General features: G+C 46.0%; 1 protein-coding gene across 5 annotated transcripts in view; it reads right to left on the reverse strand.

Annotated features, from left to right (window-relative positions):
- Positions 1-1,455: 1,455 nt before the first annotated feature.
- The window catches only part of ENTPD1 (ectonucleoside triphosphate diphosphohydrolase 1), a 31,440-nt gene continuing 16,242 nt past the window's right edge, over positions 1,456-16,653 (reverse strand). For 2 of the 5 annotated variants that reach the window (XM_066191147.1, XM_066191143.1), the window contains 10 exons: positions 12,100-12,233; positions 11,585-11,702; positions 10,206-10,356; positions 9,201-9,360; positions 8,322-8,558; positions 7,527-7,787; positions 6,465-6,584; positions 6,146-6,283; positions 2,509-6,001; positions 1,456-2,267 (listed from right to left, as the gene is read on the reverse strand). In XM_066191147.1, the coding sequence (XP_066047244.1) occupies positions 5,795-6,001; positions 6,146-6,283; positions 6,465-6,584; positions 7,527-7,787; positions 8,322-8,558; positions 9,201-9,360; positions 10,206-10,356; positions 11,585-11,702; positions 12,100-12,213 (1,506 nt within the window). In that variant the 5' untranslated portion in view covers positions 12,214-12,233 and the 3' untranslated portion in view covers positions 1,456-2,267; positions 2,509-5,794. The remainder of the gene's footprint in view (positions 2,268-2,508; positions 6,002-6,145; positions 6,284-6,464; positions 6,585-7,526; positions 7,788-8,321; positions 8,559-9,200; positions 9,361-10,205; positions 10,357-11,584; positions 11,703-12,099; positions 12,234-16,653) is intronic. The other 3 variants (XM_066191146.1, XM_066191145.1, XM_066191144.1) reach the window with 3 other exon arrangements.

The following is a 16,653-nucleotide window of genomic DNA, read 5'->3' on the forward strand; positions in this document are numbered from 1 at the left end:
AAAAAGGAGCCATGGGCAAAGTCTCATGTGGGTGGAGAACACATCTCACACACCACCAGGTCTGGAGAGTTAGTCAGCGTTATCCATAGCACAGGGATGGAGGCAGCCTGTTATCAGGCAGCAGGTTTAAAGCATACAAAAGGAAATAGTTTTGCATAAAAGACACCATGAAATTACATCATCAAAGCTGAAAGTTAAGTGAGTGCAAAAGAGGATAAGATGAATTCATAGAGAACAGGGGCACCCACAGTTATCAGAACTTGAAGCAATCATTTGATCACAAATTTCCTAAGCCCCTGATGGGTAGAAGAAAATGATTATGCTGTTTCCCCATCTATCCCTCTAAATCCTCGCCCACCACACAGCTGGAGACAGTGCCAATGTTTGGTCTGACCTAGCATGGCCTTTACACATTCTAGGAAAACCACAACCTAATGGATCTTCAATCTGATAATAAATTTGGACATGTTTGGAAACACTAATGAAAGCAGAAACAAACAATAGAAGAGGTTAGAACTTAGAAACAGTGAAGGAAGTAAATAAAGACTTCATTTGGAAAATACAGCTAATACATCTGGGATGGATCATACACTCCCCCACCCCCCACCCAGATGTTCAAAAATGGAGAGACCTTGAGGCAGTGGGAGAAAGAAGGGGAACAGGAATGCTCTGTACCACTGTGGTGGGAGTGAGAGGAATGTGAATGCAAGCCCTGTCCCCCCACTGTTGCATTGCTGATGGGCACAGGCAGCCAGGAGCTGATTCCACTGGAACTGGCCATGGAAAGACTCCATCTGACGGGTTCACTTTAGTTCTGGCCATATTGTTAACAGAGGGAGATTGGAAAATTTGAGGAAAGTTCAAGCTAATAGCCATAAGAATGAGCGAACTGTGGGGAGTGCATGCTGAAAGAAAAATAACAACTATGACAAGCTTTGTTTGCCTTGGCAGAGCTCTGGCGGTGGCTGCACAGAGAGACACACAGCCTTGTGAGCAGAGGGCACAGGGCCACTGTCCTCCACCTGTTTGGGGGGCTGGGAAGGTGGGCTGCAGTGCCAGCATGATGCCAGTGGGACTGCCTGGGGGAGGGAGAGGGAAAATGAGAACAGCGGACTACTTCTGTCCAGTTCACAGCTTGGGAGTACAAACTGCTTTGAGGAAGTCAGGATGAAGCTAAGGTGAAGAAAGATGTGGTTTGGGCACTAGCAGCCTTCCCAGGAGTGGGGTAACCTATGTGAGGTGCCCAGAGCCTGGGAAAAAACACAGTGCCTTTCTCTACCAGGAGGGGATGCTACCCATCCGCCAGGAACTTCAGAGCTGACCCAGGAGACCATCAAGGAACTGGCAACAGAGGAAATCACATCTCAGGACTTTTCCATGTTTAGTGCCAGAAGCTCCATTCCACTGCTGGCAAACTCCCATCTTCTGGAAAACAGCATGAAAACTTTTCTGGCATCAGTTCAGAAGTCTTTATTATGATAAGCATACAGAGGCTTGTGTGTGCATCAAAACAATGATCCATTTCTTCAGGGTTGGGCCACGGAAAGAAAACACATGGCCTGGGTGGCAGGGACTGTTATCCGCAGTGTGCCCTCCCCAGTCCCTCCTAAACAAAGCTGGCAGCCCTGCAGAGCCTGCACATCCTGCCTGGCACAGAGCATGGGAAGAATTGGGGTGGAGAACGAAGGGGCACACATCCGGCCCAGAGCTGCTCTGGGAGAAACTGGAAAACCCTGGCCAGTGCCAAGATTTCAAGTCAGCCTTCCAGTGCAGAGGTGATGGCCCCACTTCTGAGAGCTTTCTTCCAAGTGGAGGCCCCACTGTGCTGTGTTGTAGAGCTGGAGAAATTAGCTGTAGCCTGTGCACAGAGGAGAGGCAGCTTTATCAGGGACTAGAGTGAAAGGTACTTAGAGCCTATGGTGGGCAACAGTTCTCCTGCAAGAGGTGAGGGTTCTGCAGGTACCCAGGCTCTCCCTTCTGACCAGTTCTGATAGCTTTGCCCCACCCTTGACACTTGGCTGAATATGGCAGAGCTCATAGAGGTCATCAGTCCCTGCGAGATCAGGCTGCTCTTGCACCCTGCAAAGCTATCAAATTCCTCTGCAAGGAACCTCCCCAGAAATGGACCACTCAACATTGGATCCCAAACCAGAGAGACTGTGCCCACCTTGCTGCAGCACGTCTCAGAGCTTCATAGGAACCCAGGAGAGCTCCTTCTTCAGAAGAGGCCAAGGTCTAAAGTCCTGGCAGAACAGTAGAGCTGAATACTGAGTAAATATGTGATAGACAAGAACATGTGATATTAAAAGATGCTTTACCCAGAAAAAAAAAAAAAGCAAAATGGCAAAGCAGGAAGTGTCTAGAAATTAAAGCCAGAAGATACCAAATTAGAAATAAGGCACAGATAATTATCAGTGAGGCACATAAACTGTATTAATAAGAGAAATGATACGCTATTACTGGCATATTTGGAAACTCCCTCCACTATCATTAATGGTCTTCACGTACATGTTGGATGGCTCTGGAACACACATTTGAGTTGAATACAGCTGGATCAGATGCAACACAGAAGCAAAGAAATGAATGCTCATAAACTTGAACTCTTTGACCAAGGGACTTGCGTAGCCTTCATGAATAAAGTCCTGCAATAACAGGAGAAATGGAGAGAAAACAATCATAGGCTGTTCAGTGAGTGTTCACTACCAGGTAGTGACATGCAGTGGTCTCACCCTGACAGGATGCCTTCAGTCAATCAATTCCTGGAGCTTCAGGCTGCTCAACTGGCATGTTGTCAGCTTAGAAGTTCTTAGCCTGGAGAGATTGATTTATGAATGGGGTCTAAAGGTCATAAAGTTTAAAAATACTGTAACATATTTTGCATTTCTTTTAGTTTGGGCCCTTTAGGTTGCACTCAAGTCACATATAAAGCTTTAAAAAACCCCAAAACTCAGACCAAAACATGAGAAAATTAAGACAGGAGGAGCAAGTCAAGATGCCAGCTGCTCACCTGGCTCCAGAATCTGGAGCTAACAATATTAATACTAGGGGACTTGCAATGAAGATACATTGTAACATTGTAAAAGCTCTTCTCCCAGATATTCGACATTTTCCTTTGACATAAATCCTTAGCAGGGACAAGAAGAGCAGACTGGCGCAAGCTTTGTTTCCACACCAACTTCCACATGAAGTTTTTGCATCAATTTCTGACACGTCCTATTGGATCTGCCAATTCTCATCATGGACACAACTGAGCAGCTGCCAGATCCCCCAGGAGGTCTCAGGAGAGGAATTGCCACTCTGCAAGTTTCTGTGCTGTTCATGGGAAGGACAGATGCACCAGCTCACCCGGGGAGCTTCTCCAGGGCATCTTCTCTGCTACAGAGGCTCTGGATGCAAGGAAGGCGGCACACGATGGGCTGTGTTGCAAATGAGGCTGTCTGGGCAGCAGATGCAGCTCTGGTCACACATTTCTCCTGCATGCCTTCCAGCCATGGCCAAAACCTGCTGTTCATCTCTCATCTACCTATCTTTGCTGCAAACAACAGAAGGAAGACTGCATCCCTGGCTGAATTCCAACATCGCAGTGTATTTGCAGATAAACAAAAACTGGTCAAGGGACTCACAGATGGTGAAGGGTCATTTGCAGATTGAACTGGATAATCTGCTTGGGGCAATGTGTTTCAGTGGAGCCACACAGAAGGAAAAATGTCTCATATTGAGAGACAGTGATGTAGGATTTGAGACAAAGGCTGTTCTGAAATGCAATGACCAGGAAAAAAGACCAAGTTGCAATAGTCCAGCTGGACTCAAAAGCCTAAAAACTTTCTGTTAAATGAACAGACCTGGACCAGAGATATATGAATGGGGAACTTAGAGCATAGATCAAACCCATATATATACACTACTAGTGACTCTACTGCCTGCTGAAAACTTTGGTGTCCAAATTTCTGAAAGATGTAAAACTTTAAAAAGAAGTGGACTTGAGAGCTGCAAGTAAGGTCAGCAGAGACCACGTTAGAGATTGAAAATCAATCTATTTAATATGATATAATGACAACTTGCAAGCACCATCAAGGAAAAAGGGATTTTAATAGCAGAGTTATTCAGTCTTTTGGAAATGGGCAGAACAAGATCCAGCAGAAGCTGAAGCCAGCTAATTCAGAGCAAAAGTAGGACACAGATTTTTTGAAAAGCAATGATCTTCCCAGAGCTCTTAGGACATGGTAGATTTTTCCCTTACCTTTAGGTCCTTCAATATTTTAGGGCTTCTACTACCAGATGTGAAGTAGAAATAACTGGGTGATTTCCAGGCTGGACTATGCAGAAGGACAGACTGGGAGCTCTGTGTCTGTGCTTGCCTAAAGGAGAAGGCATTATTGGGGTTGCACATCCTGACCCCCTCCACACTGCCTACACCTCTGCTCAGGGAAACAGGTGTGTGTATGCTATGCCTTCCTCTTTACAATAGCTGCTTCCTTTTTGCTTCCACATTTACAGGTCATTAGGAGAAGAGATTTCTGAGATTTTGTGGGAGGTAGACAGGCACCAGTGGTTTCTGAGTGTTTTTACAAAAATGGATTTCTGACTTACCTCTCTTTTTTTCTGGACCAAGAAATGGAAAAATGGAAGAAAACAATTCATACACTCAATCAGTGGCATTGTCTGGGTTGTGTGCTAGAAGATGGGCTGCAGTATCTGCGCTCATAAGCCCTGGGTCTTACGGCCATAGGATAAGCCTGTGCCATGAGGAAAAGCAAGACAAATCTTCACTAATTTTGCTGGTGGAAAGAGTGGTTAAATCTGTGCATACTCATGCTGGTTAACTGCTGCCAGCTGTCTACAGGAACATGAATTAATAAACACTTTCCCTAGATTGGAGGCTGCTGTGTTGTCAGCACAGTGACCCTGGATTGCTTTAGTGGTTCTATACCTGAGGGCACACTGATCACACCAGAGCCCCTGCAGGCATAAACAATCACTACTGGCCAAGGAACCTGGGCCAATACAAGCTCTTCCTCCAAAAAGCAGCAATGCCTGGCTGGGAACTTGTGGCTTGATGTACCTTAGGGACGTGAGAATGGCTCAGTACAACAGTGAGCCAGCTTTGGTCCAGCAACAACATCAGGAAGACGTGGGAAAAAGGCATTTTGCCACCTGCAAAAGGAGCTGACAGCTGACAGAGCCCCACTAAGGGCTGATAACCACAAGCATGCTCAGTTTCTTCATTCTCATCCCTTCTTTTCCCGGAGTGGCATTTGGGAGCCTGACCCACCTTCAGGGGCAACCAGGTGCAAGAGCTGTAGCCAGCTGTAGGGCTGTGAGAGCTCAGGGTGCAGGGAGGTGAGCAGAGGTGTGCTGGTGTGGAAAGGGCTCTTGGGAACAGTTTCAGTGGAGAAGGAGCAGGATCACCCTGTATGTGATAGCTCCCAAGAGCTCAGTGGGATGTGTGACCCTGAGATAACCCTTGAAGGAGCACTGGCTCCCAAAGATTGCTGCCACTTTTCTCTTTATAATGCTGTGCACAAGGCAGAAACCAACAAGCAGCAAAGTTTCATTGAATGAAAGTACAACCCATTCAAGGAGGGGACGTGAGCTTGTCTGTCCTTGGCAGAGAAGGTGGCGAGCCTGATGTTCCAACATCTGTCAGTGCAAGTGTAATTCAGTAGAAACAAATGCCCTTGTTGTACAGTCAGTAGCTTCAGTGAGAGGGACTCTGCAGTACAGCCTGCTCTGCTGGGGTCTCCTAGCCCTGAGCAGCCAGGATGACATGGCTCCTCTCCCCTTCAGGTTCTTCCTAAACAATCCCCTTCTGCAGGCACTTGGGCTTGTGGAAGAGAAGCCAGGCAAACAGGAGCACAGACACCAGCACAAGGGAGCACAGCACCATCAGCCCCACATAGCTGCCGTGGGAGAGGGGGGGCCTGGCTGGCTCCTCTGCAGGGATCATGTTGGTCAGGTTCAGCATGTAGCCCAGGGTCCAACCTGCATCGCTGCTGCCAATCTGAAACAGAAAAGCAGAGTCAGTGCTGGGGGGCTGCCTATGGCATTTCCTGAGCAGTGGCACCCCTGGGGATAGAGGGCCAGGCTGTGTGGCAGAGGCTGAAGAGAACTGCTGGGGTAGAGCCTTCCCCACCACGAAACACACCTTTCCAAGGAAGTGGATCCTTTGCCAGTTATTTTCAGTGAACTCATAGCCGTTCTCCAGGAGAGAGAGGATGTAGGCTCCAGAGAAGCAATATTCACTCAGGTACTTTTCTTTGATGTGGTGGTATGCTGTCTTCACCTAGGGGAGAAGGCAATCACCAGGCTGTTAAACACACCTTCCCCCTGCTCCAGCTTGTGCCTGAGCATGCACTGCAGGTGCTGGGGGGATCTTCCCCATCTTGCTCTGGAAATTAACCCCAGCCATTTATCCTACAGAAAAGTATCAGCTGCCCCAGTCTACTGCAGCAAGCACGGCTCACCTCTTGCCAAGGCCGGGCACAGAAGCTCTCAATGGTGCTGGTCACTTTGTTCAGGGCAAGGGGGTTTGGTTCACTGGTCAGGTTCAAAAAGTTCATCACAAAATAGAAAGCAGAAAAAGCCTGAAGGAGAAAGATTCTTTTAATCTGACTAGACCACAAAAGAAAATGAGTTTATTTATAGAGAAATACAAGAAGCAACATCATACACACAAGAGCAGGAATGTTTTCAAGAGTGATGCCATTTTGAGACATACGGTTCAGAGCTGCTGAGAGATGGATGTGGGAATTGTGATATCCTACAGAACTTCTGTGATTGCCATCACAACCATGATCCCATTTTGGCAACTGAATGAGATGAGTGTGCAACCAATATCACCTTAAAGAGCACAGGTTTTGGTCTGAAAGGATTGTACAGAGCACCACCATATAATCCAAGGTCCAGAAACACCATCTCTGACCATGGCCAGTCGCTGATAGGTAGGAGGCAGCTCAGGAACAGGGCAAAATTGTAATAGCAGTTCCCTGGAAAAGTTCACAATCACTGAGCAGCTCTTGCAGCTCTGGGACTGATGGTCAGCATGGTGTCACATATGTGTGTTCAGAGCATGCACTGTCTCCTCATCATATCTGGGAAGCAGATAGGTGAGCTGACTGGTTTCAGTAGCACTCAGACACTGCTGGGTGAATTTCAGATCTGGTACCACCACTGACCTCAGGAGAAAAGGTTTGCAGGAGCAGTGTTCCTGCCTGCAGCAGGCTCTCCTGCCTCTGGTGCTGGACATCAGGAAGGACAACTTAAAAAGTGAGTAACCAGAGCACCCCAAGGAGATGGGTTAGAATGGGAACAGTGCAGTACTGTTAAGCCAGTATTTACTGGGGTAGCTCTTAACATGTCTGTCCTCACAGCAAGTGCAGCACTACTTTTGTAGTTATATGTCCCAAAAGCCATCTTGTAAACCATCTCCTGCCTCAGTCATGAAGAATGCACTTTAGCATTACTCTGAATTTCTGCTCTTCTGACATTCTGGATTACAGAGAGTTGAAGAATGAGTGAAGACTCACCCCAAAGTCCCCTTGTAATGGAGGTAGGTATATCCCATTGAAGGAGCAACTGGAGAAAGGACAATTGCTCTTGTTGAAGAGTTTCTGGATGTTTTCTCGGCACTTTTGATAGTTCCCCTCTCCCTTTATGTACAGCTCGCTGAAAGGTAATTGCTTCTTCTTGTCTGATGTGCAAGGGTTTTTGAAGAAGTCACTAATATTTATAGTCCTCTCATAACCCTTGTGAAAGCATGGGTCGGGGAGACTGCTGCTCTCCATGGTCTGAAAATAAAAATCAATCCAAGCTGTTACACTTTGCTCTAGAATAACCCTGGGAAAGAACCACAAGGAAGGGCAGCACTTGTCACAGTACATTTCATCCAGGTGCACATATCAGGTCAAAGGGATAAGGATGGCTTAAGGCACTGGCTGTGCAGGGGAAGATGTGGGTACTGCCCAGCCTCCCTGTGGGACCCTGGCAAATAATTTTAAGTCACAGTTTGTGAAGCTGTGCAGTTGATTTGAGTTTCTCAGAGATGGCAAAATGTCACCTCCCCTGAGTACTTCAGTTAAATGCAGTTCTCTTGCTATCCCATGCCGAAGAATCAAGGCATCTCAAATTGGTAGCACTTTTGAAAGTATTGACTGTCACCTCTTTGGGCACCCGATGCCCAGTCTGTATGGAGAACAATGACATTTCCCTAATCCAGACTAAGATGTGAGCTGGGACACAGCAACTTTTACAGCACCAGTATCCCAAAGCTGGGAGGATCCAGGATCGTTCAAATACAGGTAGCAACAGGTAGATGTACTTGCCTGTAGGTCCCAGGCCAGTTTCTGTTGCAGAGCCTGGTCCTTCCCATAGCAGAGAAAGCTGTGCGTGTACACTTGGTAATCCTTGCCATAGAGACGGAAGTAGAGCTGGTTCTCTGGGGACTCAGAGGAGAGGTCCTTTGATACAAAGGTAATCTGTGTGGAGGCTCCTCCAAGGTCTAGTGCTCCTGATGTCTCACTTAAGGATCTCAAGGTATACAGAAGCTTTTTCCAGCCAGACTTGGGGAAAAAAAAAAAAACCAAAAATCAAAGCAAACCAGATCTATTGGGCATGGAGAAGATTTATTTTGGAGAAATGAAAAAGAGAAAGAACTATGAGGAGAGAAGCAGGAGCACAGAACACAGGAAACATGGAAAGTCCTGGAGGGGGCATGAGATGAGAGATGGAACAAGACGTAAGAAAAATGCAAACCTGTAAATACAGAAGATGGACCATGTCCAAGTGTTTGCAAGAGGGTGTAGAATATGAAATCCAATACCATTGTTATGAGAAAAAAATGTTCCACTTACTGTTTCAGCTCTCAGAAGATTTATAAGCTCAACAGGAAAGAACCATAGTCAAACTTTTCAGAAACAGAAATATTTTAGATCAGGAAGTGAGAAGGATGCTGTACCCAAGCAAAATTATTGAAGATGCTGGTGTTTTATTTCAGTGCTTGAAGCCTGACTACAGTGGTGCATCCTGATACCACTAAGTATCAGGATGTATTCATAGCAGCTGCTGAGGCAAGATGCGCAGCTTCCTGATCCTTGGTAAATGGCTTGCAAGGGAAGAAAGAGAGTCCCTGTGACACTTGCAAGGCAGGACTTACAAAGTGCTGCAAGCCAATGATTCAAATGTACTTGCTATAGATATACTACCTGCTTGAAATTGCCCAGAAGGTAGTTAATGGTGATCCATCCATAGGCTCCTTCTTCTTCACCAGTGATGATTCTGGCACCCTGGAAGTTGAAGGGAGCTGAGCGTAGTGTGTTTTCTACTGAGGACAAGACTTTGTCAGATGCATCTTTATTCTGCCACCTGGATGAATGGAAGAAAGGATGGAGTAACTCTGGCTGACAGCTCTCTAGGTGCTTTATTCTGAGTAGGCAGGCTGCAACTCCCTGCCAAGCGTCAATGATAGGAGACTGGTCATTCATATGAGCCATCCAGCTCTAGCTGGCCATGGTCCTCCCTGTCACACCTTGACAGCACAGCTGCCACCAGCTCTGACACCTACAGACCCTGCACCTGAGAGTGGTAGATACTTGGAGCAGAGACCAGAGCTCTTGTTCTGTAGCATGTGTCCTGATAGGAATTGCACTGTGGAGACTCCTCTCGCTCTTTACTGTCACCATTAGAGAAGAAATCCAGAAAATATCCCCAGGAAGATTTCCCAGGCAATATATACCTAAGATCAGTTCCCTGTCCTAGCCAGGAGGTCTGGGTCACCCTCATGAAAATCACAAATTGTAATTAAAGGAGGATATGATTATAAAACTACCTTAGCCTCTGATGGCCTTCTGTGGGGAGTTGCAACATGTTTGGGCTCAAAAACCCAGGATTAGGCCTAATACTAGACTGTGGGGATGTTTAAACATCTCTTAATTGTAGGGATGTCCAGGAATCAGCTTGGGCACTGCTGATCTCCTGGTGTCTCTGTGCTGCATGTGGATGCAGGAGATGATGGAGGGTTGGAGTGAGTGGGGAAGCAACGGACAAGTCCAGGGGACTTGGGGCTCGGGGAGGTCAGCAGCACAGGAGAGTGTCTGGGCACAGTGTGAACTGGCAGTATGTCCAAGGACTGTTCCCTAGAGCCCCCCACTGCACATCCTTGGCAATCCCAGGTGCAGTGCTGCAGGAGAAGGGCACAGGCCTTGCAGTACCTGAGGAGCCGCATGCCAGCAGTTGCTCCGAGGTAGACGGGTGTCTCTTTGTGCTGTGCTGAGGGAATCACCTCTTTTGCTTGTTGTAGGCACTGTGCCAGAGAGGGACCTGCCTTCTCTGTGGCATGGGAGTAACCTGAGATCCCAGGGCCTGCAAGAAGTAAAGACACTTCATTGTTCAGACTCCAAGCATAACCCCAGAATGCTGTCATGAGCGGGTGTGTTAAACTATGTCACAGGCAGCAGAATCAGATCCAACCACCCCATTCCTGAGGAGCTTTAGAAATCCGACAGCACCAGCTAAGTCCAGTGCATGTAGTGGGTAGTCACAGTGCCCAGCATCTGCCACGCTTTCTCTGCAAAGCAGGCACTGAACTAGCAATGAGGGCTGAGATAAACCGTATCTTTAGCATGCCCTGAACATCTGCAGTCTCTTCTCTGAGTCTGCCTGGGTGTACCCTGGATTTGTGCCTGAAAATCCCTGACCCTTCTGTGCTGGCTCCTCTGGAGGCAGATGCTGTCATCTGTTTGTGTACTTTATACTCACACTACAACACTGGGTGTTTTGCAGCTATTGTGTCTTATGTTAACCCAAGGAAAAAATCATTGTCCCTCTCTGCCATGTGTCCCCTGGTTCCCTGGACTGCCCCAGGACCAGTGCCTGCATGGCAGCAGGAAAGCCCCATTTGCTCCAGCTTGCTGTATGCTAAGTGTGCAGCTTGTGACATGGGGTGCTGCAGCACTGAGCCGCTATCACAGCAGCTTGATAACAGTAGGGCTCTCTTCTGCACTGCAGAGGTCTGAAAAGACCCCAGGCGGGTCTGATAGCACCTCAGAATACAGTGATCCATGGTGGTCTGTGCTGTTCCTTGTTGTGTGTACCTCTGGGCTTCATTTATGCCTTCCTAAACCATACAGAATCTACCCAGAAATTAAATAGAATAAAAAAGTGCCATGACACACATAAACTGAGCAACCTTGAGCCACAAGCCTTGTGCATTGCTTGCACAGAAGCCTTGAAAAAGAGCAAACCACGCTCTCCCCTCTCATTGCGTTCATCAGCACTTCAGCAAGACTGCACGCAGACATTTTACTTATTTAAGTACATTCTTTGGTGTAGTTCTTTCCAAAAAGCAATTAATTCCAAGCATCCTGAAAACAAAGGAAAAAGTGGATCCATTTTTCTCCCCAGGAAGGTCAGGCACATACAACTCCCCATGGGAAGCAGTGAGATATACATTATCTCACATTATCATACATTATACATATACTGTTTCTACTATTGGCCTCTTCCTCTAGATTTCTCCTCCATCACCCTTTTATTATATTATCTCTTCTTCATCCTATGCCCCTTCCCCAGCTCCTTTTTCTCCTCTTACCTTCAACTTTACACACCTCCACCTGCTGCACCACCCCAGTGTCGTTCTCCTTCTCTGCTGGCCACTCGTACACGTAGAGGTTGGTGTGGGATGATCCTGCATCCAGCACAATCCCATACTGTGGGAAAAAGAGAGCCCAAATCACACCTGAGGCACCAAACCAGACCTGGTGTGTGCTGGCCTCCACACAGGGGGGACCAGACACACACAGCCCATCTGTCTGGCAGCTGTGGGAATGTCAGTCATTGCTCTTCTCAGCAGAGCTTCAGTGCAAAACTCCTGTCAAAGGAAACAGGAACAGAGAACCCCCAAATCTGGGACTGGTTACTTAAGAGATGATTCCCTGTGAAGCTGTAACTGGTTTTACCACAAAGATGTAAAACAAGATGTTGAGGTGCATGAAGCCAGAAAAAGAGGTTAGCCAGAGCCAGCAAGGGCAGTGACATGTCTGTGGGCACTATGGACAACTAACCTCCCCAAGCTTGTTTTCCTCTAAGGGTATGAGCTTGTAATACCTTAATATTCTTCGGAAGTGGCTGGTTTTGGGTCACTGCTACAGCAATTAAAGCAATTACAGCCAAAGTAGAGAGGAATCCCAGGATGAGTAGAATCGTTCTTGTTGAGGACATCTTTGGTTTGGTACCTGTGACTAGAGCAGAAAAAGGATATTAGTATCCCAGTAGCCCATTTTCCTCACACCCCAAAGGCACGTCTTTTGGCATGTTCCTGTAGTCCCTTTTCCCTGTGAAGTATCTGCCTTTGCCCAACAGGTTATGAATAGCCTTTGCAGAATTGGCACACTATGGTTATAAATCCCACACTTTGCAGAATTTCTATCACTCTGATTCCTTAAATGTTACAGGCATATCTGGGATAACATATGTGACAAATTAAGGTTTTTGTGCTTTAATATACATGGTTAGCAATATAATTCTGTAAAAAAAGGCCACTTATGGCTGATGAAAATCATTCACAACCAATACGTCATTTGAGCTTTCAGAACCAATATACATATACTTGCACTTGCTAGTGGCCAATACGATGCTGTCTTTCACATTTTTCTGCTTTGGATAATCCTTCATGTATCCCACAGCCAAAACCTCATTTCACAACTTAGACTTGGCCAGTTTTGTTTAATAAAATACCATCTTACTACATGGAGCTCTAAAAACGGTATCAGTGTATTTTCCAGACTTATAACTTTGAGGTAAATTCAACACTTACAACAAACAAATAGCTCCAGGAGACATATGTGCTCACACAATGACATGAAATCCATTTGCACTAACAGTGATGCTCCCTACTCAAAAGCACTGATCATCTGACTCGCATGGGAAATAGTTTCTCTTCTCCTTATACACAAACACTTCAGGAGATGTTTAGAAGTACATTCCAGGTCATTCAGGATGGCAATACCTCAGTGCAGGCAACCACATCAACTGTTGTCACACTCTGAGAAGGTGACTGAACCTGCTCTGCCACCTGCATGACTTGTCTCCAGAGGTCTCCAGACGTCCAGACACAGATCAATGTTCCAAAATCCATCCTGGAACTTCATGTCATTCATGCAAATATGAAAAACATTCAAGTTCTGATCAGGGTCAGCTTCTAAGTCCTCTGGCTTTGTGTGAGAGGTGGTCCCAGCTTACAGAACTATATAGTGTTACCCGATCTTACAAATGACCCTAAATCCTCAAGTTATTCTCAGAAGTTAGCCCAAGTGAAAAGAAGCAACATACCTTTGGAAATCTCTAACTATAGGCAAGCAACAGCTTCTTACCTTCTTAGAGAAAATGGAACCTAAAAGTGTCAGGAGAGCTCACTTAGAAGACGCTGCAGACAGGCACATTGGGAATGTAACACTGACCTGGAGCTCTGGGCTCCCTCTCATGTGTAAATCTGTGGAGCTTAACTGTGAAATTTGGAAGCTTGTAATGCTCTCACTTTGTGAGTGCCTGTTAGAGGCTCGGCATGCTTGCCAATATCTCCAAGAATGCAGCTTAAAAAAAGAGTCTAGTGCACATACCAGACAGTAGGAAGTAAGAATGTATTTTATCCAACTCTACTCAAAAACGCCCAGAACTCAGGGCTTGAAATGATTAGAAACAGCAGAGCATGATGGCTGGGAGACCTTCCTTCTTATTGGAGAGAGTAGTTGGCTCAGGTTGTGACAGCACTGAGCATGTCTGTTGAACTAAAATTATTTTAACCCTAGAAAAAATGAATTGAAGCAGATGCTATAATGTAAAATTAGCTGCACAGTCAAGATATGAAGTCAGCGTGCCTGAAAACTGAAACTGCTGCTGAGAGTTGTAGAGCACATTCATATAATTATTGGCACCCTTACTCTGAGATCGTGCCTAGAGGCAACCCTGAACAAAGTTGTTATGTGTATGCTGTCATAGGAGTGAAGGGTGTGTGATTTTGCACAAGTTCTGAGATCTTCAGGTTTCCTGTCCTGATGGGTATTGTCAGACTGCTGTATCTTTTCAGCAACCACACTCTGAAACTGTCAGCAAAGCAGGAACATTGTTCTCACTGTAATGGACCATTCCAATTATGAGCTAGAAATCCCTTGTCTGAAGGCAGAGGCCTAATGATAATTCTCTGCATCCCACCTGTAGCCTGAGATTAGTAATTTTTTTTTTGCCAAGGCACATTATTTTCTTAACCCTGACTATGACTTTTGCCAGAATTTTAGTTCAGTATCATAAACACTCTTCAGGACTCTGGGGTTTGTAGATAGGCCACTTCACCGCTGTATCCCATACCAGACCATCCACCTCTGTGAACTCTAATGCTGCCAAGGAGCATTTTATTGAAATGTTCCATACAAGAAAAGGTACAAGGTGATAAGCATAATCCAGAAGGTAGTGTAACAAAGTAATAACCTTCCAAAGGGCACTCAAAGTGTTCAGACTTGAATACTTGACAATTTGTTTAAAAAAGACAAACTTATTTTATAATATCCAAACAAAAACCAAACCAAAAAACAGCACTGCAAATCTACCTAAATTCAATGTAGTTCAAATTCACTTGCTGTTTCTTCAGAAAGGTGAGGTATTTTAATAAGTTCCCTTTTCTGTGCACTTGGTTACCGCCATCAGCTCTAGATGTAATTGCAGGTTCTTCAGGGAACTTAAAGAATCAAGTTATTCCAGCTTTCCAGTTCCTTTGAATTTCGCATTCACACTGCTGAATGCCATGCAAACACTCCCCAGTGTCCACCAAGTGGAGCAATACTTGACTGATTGCCAGGCCCCAGGATTTCCCTTCCACTAGCAGTTTTCCTCAGCTAAAGATTAAGCAGACACAATCTCCTGTCCCTGTGCCCAGTCAGAATCCAAGCAGAGACAGATCTTTGCTCTTTCTCTCATACTGCCCACTGTGTGCAGTGACTAAAACATCCTGTAGGGCCATAAGTAGGCATAGAAATGATGCTGCTTTTCTCCTCTCAGAGCTCAGAGTTGCTTTTTGCTGGAGCTCTGCCCGGCTGTGCAGGCACTGAGCACTCTCCAGATGCTGGAGCACAGCCCAGCTGCTCAGGAATCTCTGTCTGTTTCCAGTTTTGGTCTCTTTGCTTTTTCTGTGGGGGCTACCACTGGTTCCATCCAGTGATGGCCCAAAAAATCCCCAGTTCTAACATCCTTTCTGTCTCCAAGACAGAGAACTGGGAGGATGTTGTCCATTACTCCAGGTAGCAGCAATTTTGCTGTGGAAAGTCTGTTGCTCTTAGTGAATAACCAGGAAGGATCGCATCAGTGTGGGAGGCAGCTCTTTGTGAAGGCAAGGACGCAGATTTGACTCTTGTGTCATCCAAAGCTCAAGACAAATAAGAAATGACCCCTCCAGCCAACACTACACTAAGTCACTGGCACCTCTGTGTGCCAGGAGATGTCACTCACAGCCAAGGCTGCCCACCCTCAACTCCCTTCTCACAAAAGACCTTGGTAACAAAAGTTAAAAGGAATCAGGCAACCAGCTGCTTTTAGACATGCAGTAAGCAGAGAGTAAGGCTTATTTAAGGAGTGATATTAGGAATGTCAAGCAGAAAAGAAAAGATACTGTGCATACACCAAATCCATGCTTGGTTCAGACAATCTCGCTGTGACCCATCATCTCTATCTAATAAATACAAATATTTTTGTAAGCCTTGATTTTGCACATCAGATAAAGCTGATGTTTGGTCTTTCATTGGGACGTTCATGCTCAGTTTGTTACAGAAGGGATCCCAAGAGGTTGTACTGCAAGGCCATCCCTCTTCCACTGCACAAGTGCCACACTGACAGAGACAGCTCCCACCGCCACCTTTGTCCTCTCAGCACTCCTCTGTATGGTCATAAACATTCCCATTTTCAACCTTAATTTATTTATTGTTAGTCTATTCTCTCTGTCTTCCACTTTTATCTCACAGCTTCTGCAATGCCCAGTCCTAAGAGAATTTACTCTCAGTCAATTTGTAAGAAATAATCCTTTCTGGATTTTTGTCTTTTCCAGAATTTTCTGTCTACCTGAAGAGTCCAGCATCACTTCCCTGCTTGTAGAATTATTTGTTTATATTTTTCTTGAGCATTCTGACCAAAGCTGCAAAGAGACTGGCCTTGCACAGCAGTGAACCCATTCCACAGGAGATGTTACAGTCCCAGCCTAAATGAAGTGAGGTGGGCACTTGCACTACCTCAGAAACATGGTCATCCACCATCACAGGCTGTGCTAAGTCAACCCAGAACCTCTCATACAATCTCAGCAAACCCACCCAGGAGAGAGGAACTCTGGCAATGCAGTCTGTGCACATTTTCTAACCACAGGAGTTTGTGGAGTTCTGCTGGCAGCAATTGTAGGGAAAGGGCATGGGAGCAGTCAGTGCTGCCGTTCAGCCTGGAGAGGAGACACACACATCATCCTCCTGGTGAGTGAAAATGTGATTTCAGTAGTCATGAAGTTCTGATTACTCTGTAAGGCTGCTGAACTTGCAGGGTTCAGGGTTTGATGCACATTACCCAAAAGGCACTCCTGCCTTCAGACTCACAACCAAAACTCTGAGTGCATAAACACTCATAAGAGCCACA

The sequence above is a fragment of the Chamaea fasciata genome, unplaced genomic scaffold (assembly GCF_029207755.1).
Source record: "Chamaea fasciata isolate MVZ Bird 193981 ecotype frontalis unplaced genomic scaffold, bChaFas1.0.hap1 SCAF_9, whole genome shotgun sequence".
NCBI classification, from domain to species: Eukaryota; Metazoa; Chordata; class Aves; order Passeriformes; family Sylviidae; genus Chamaea; species Chamaea fasciata.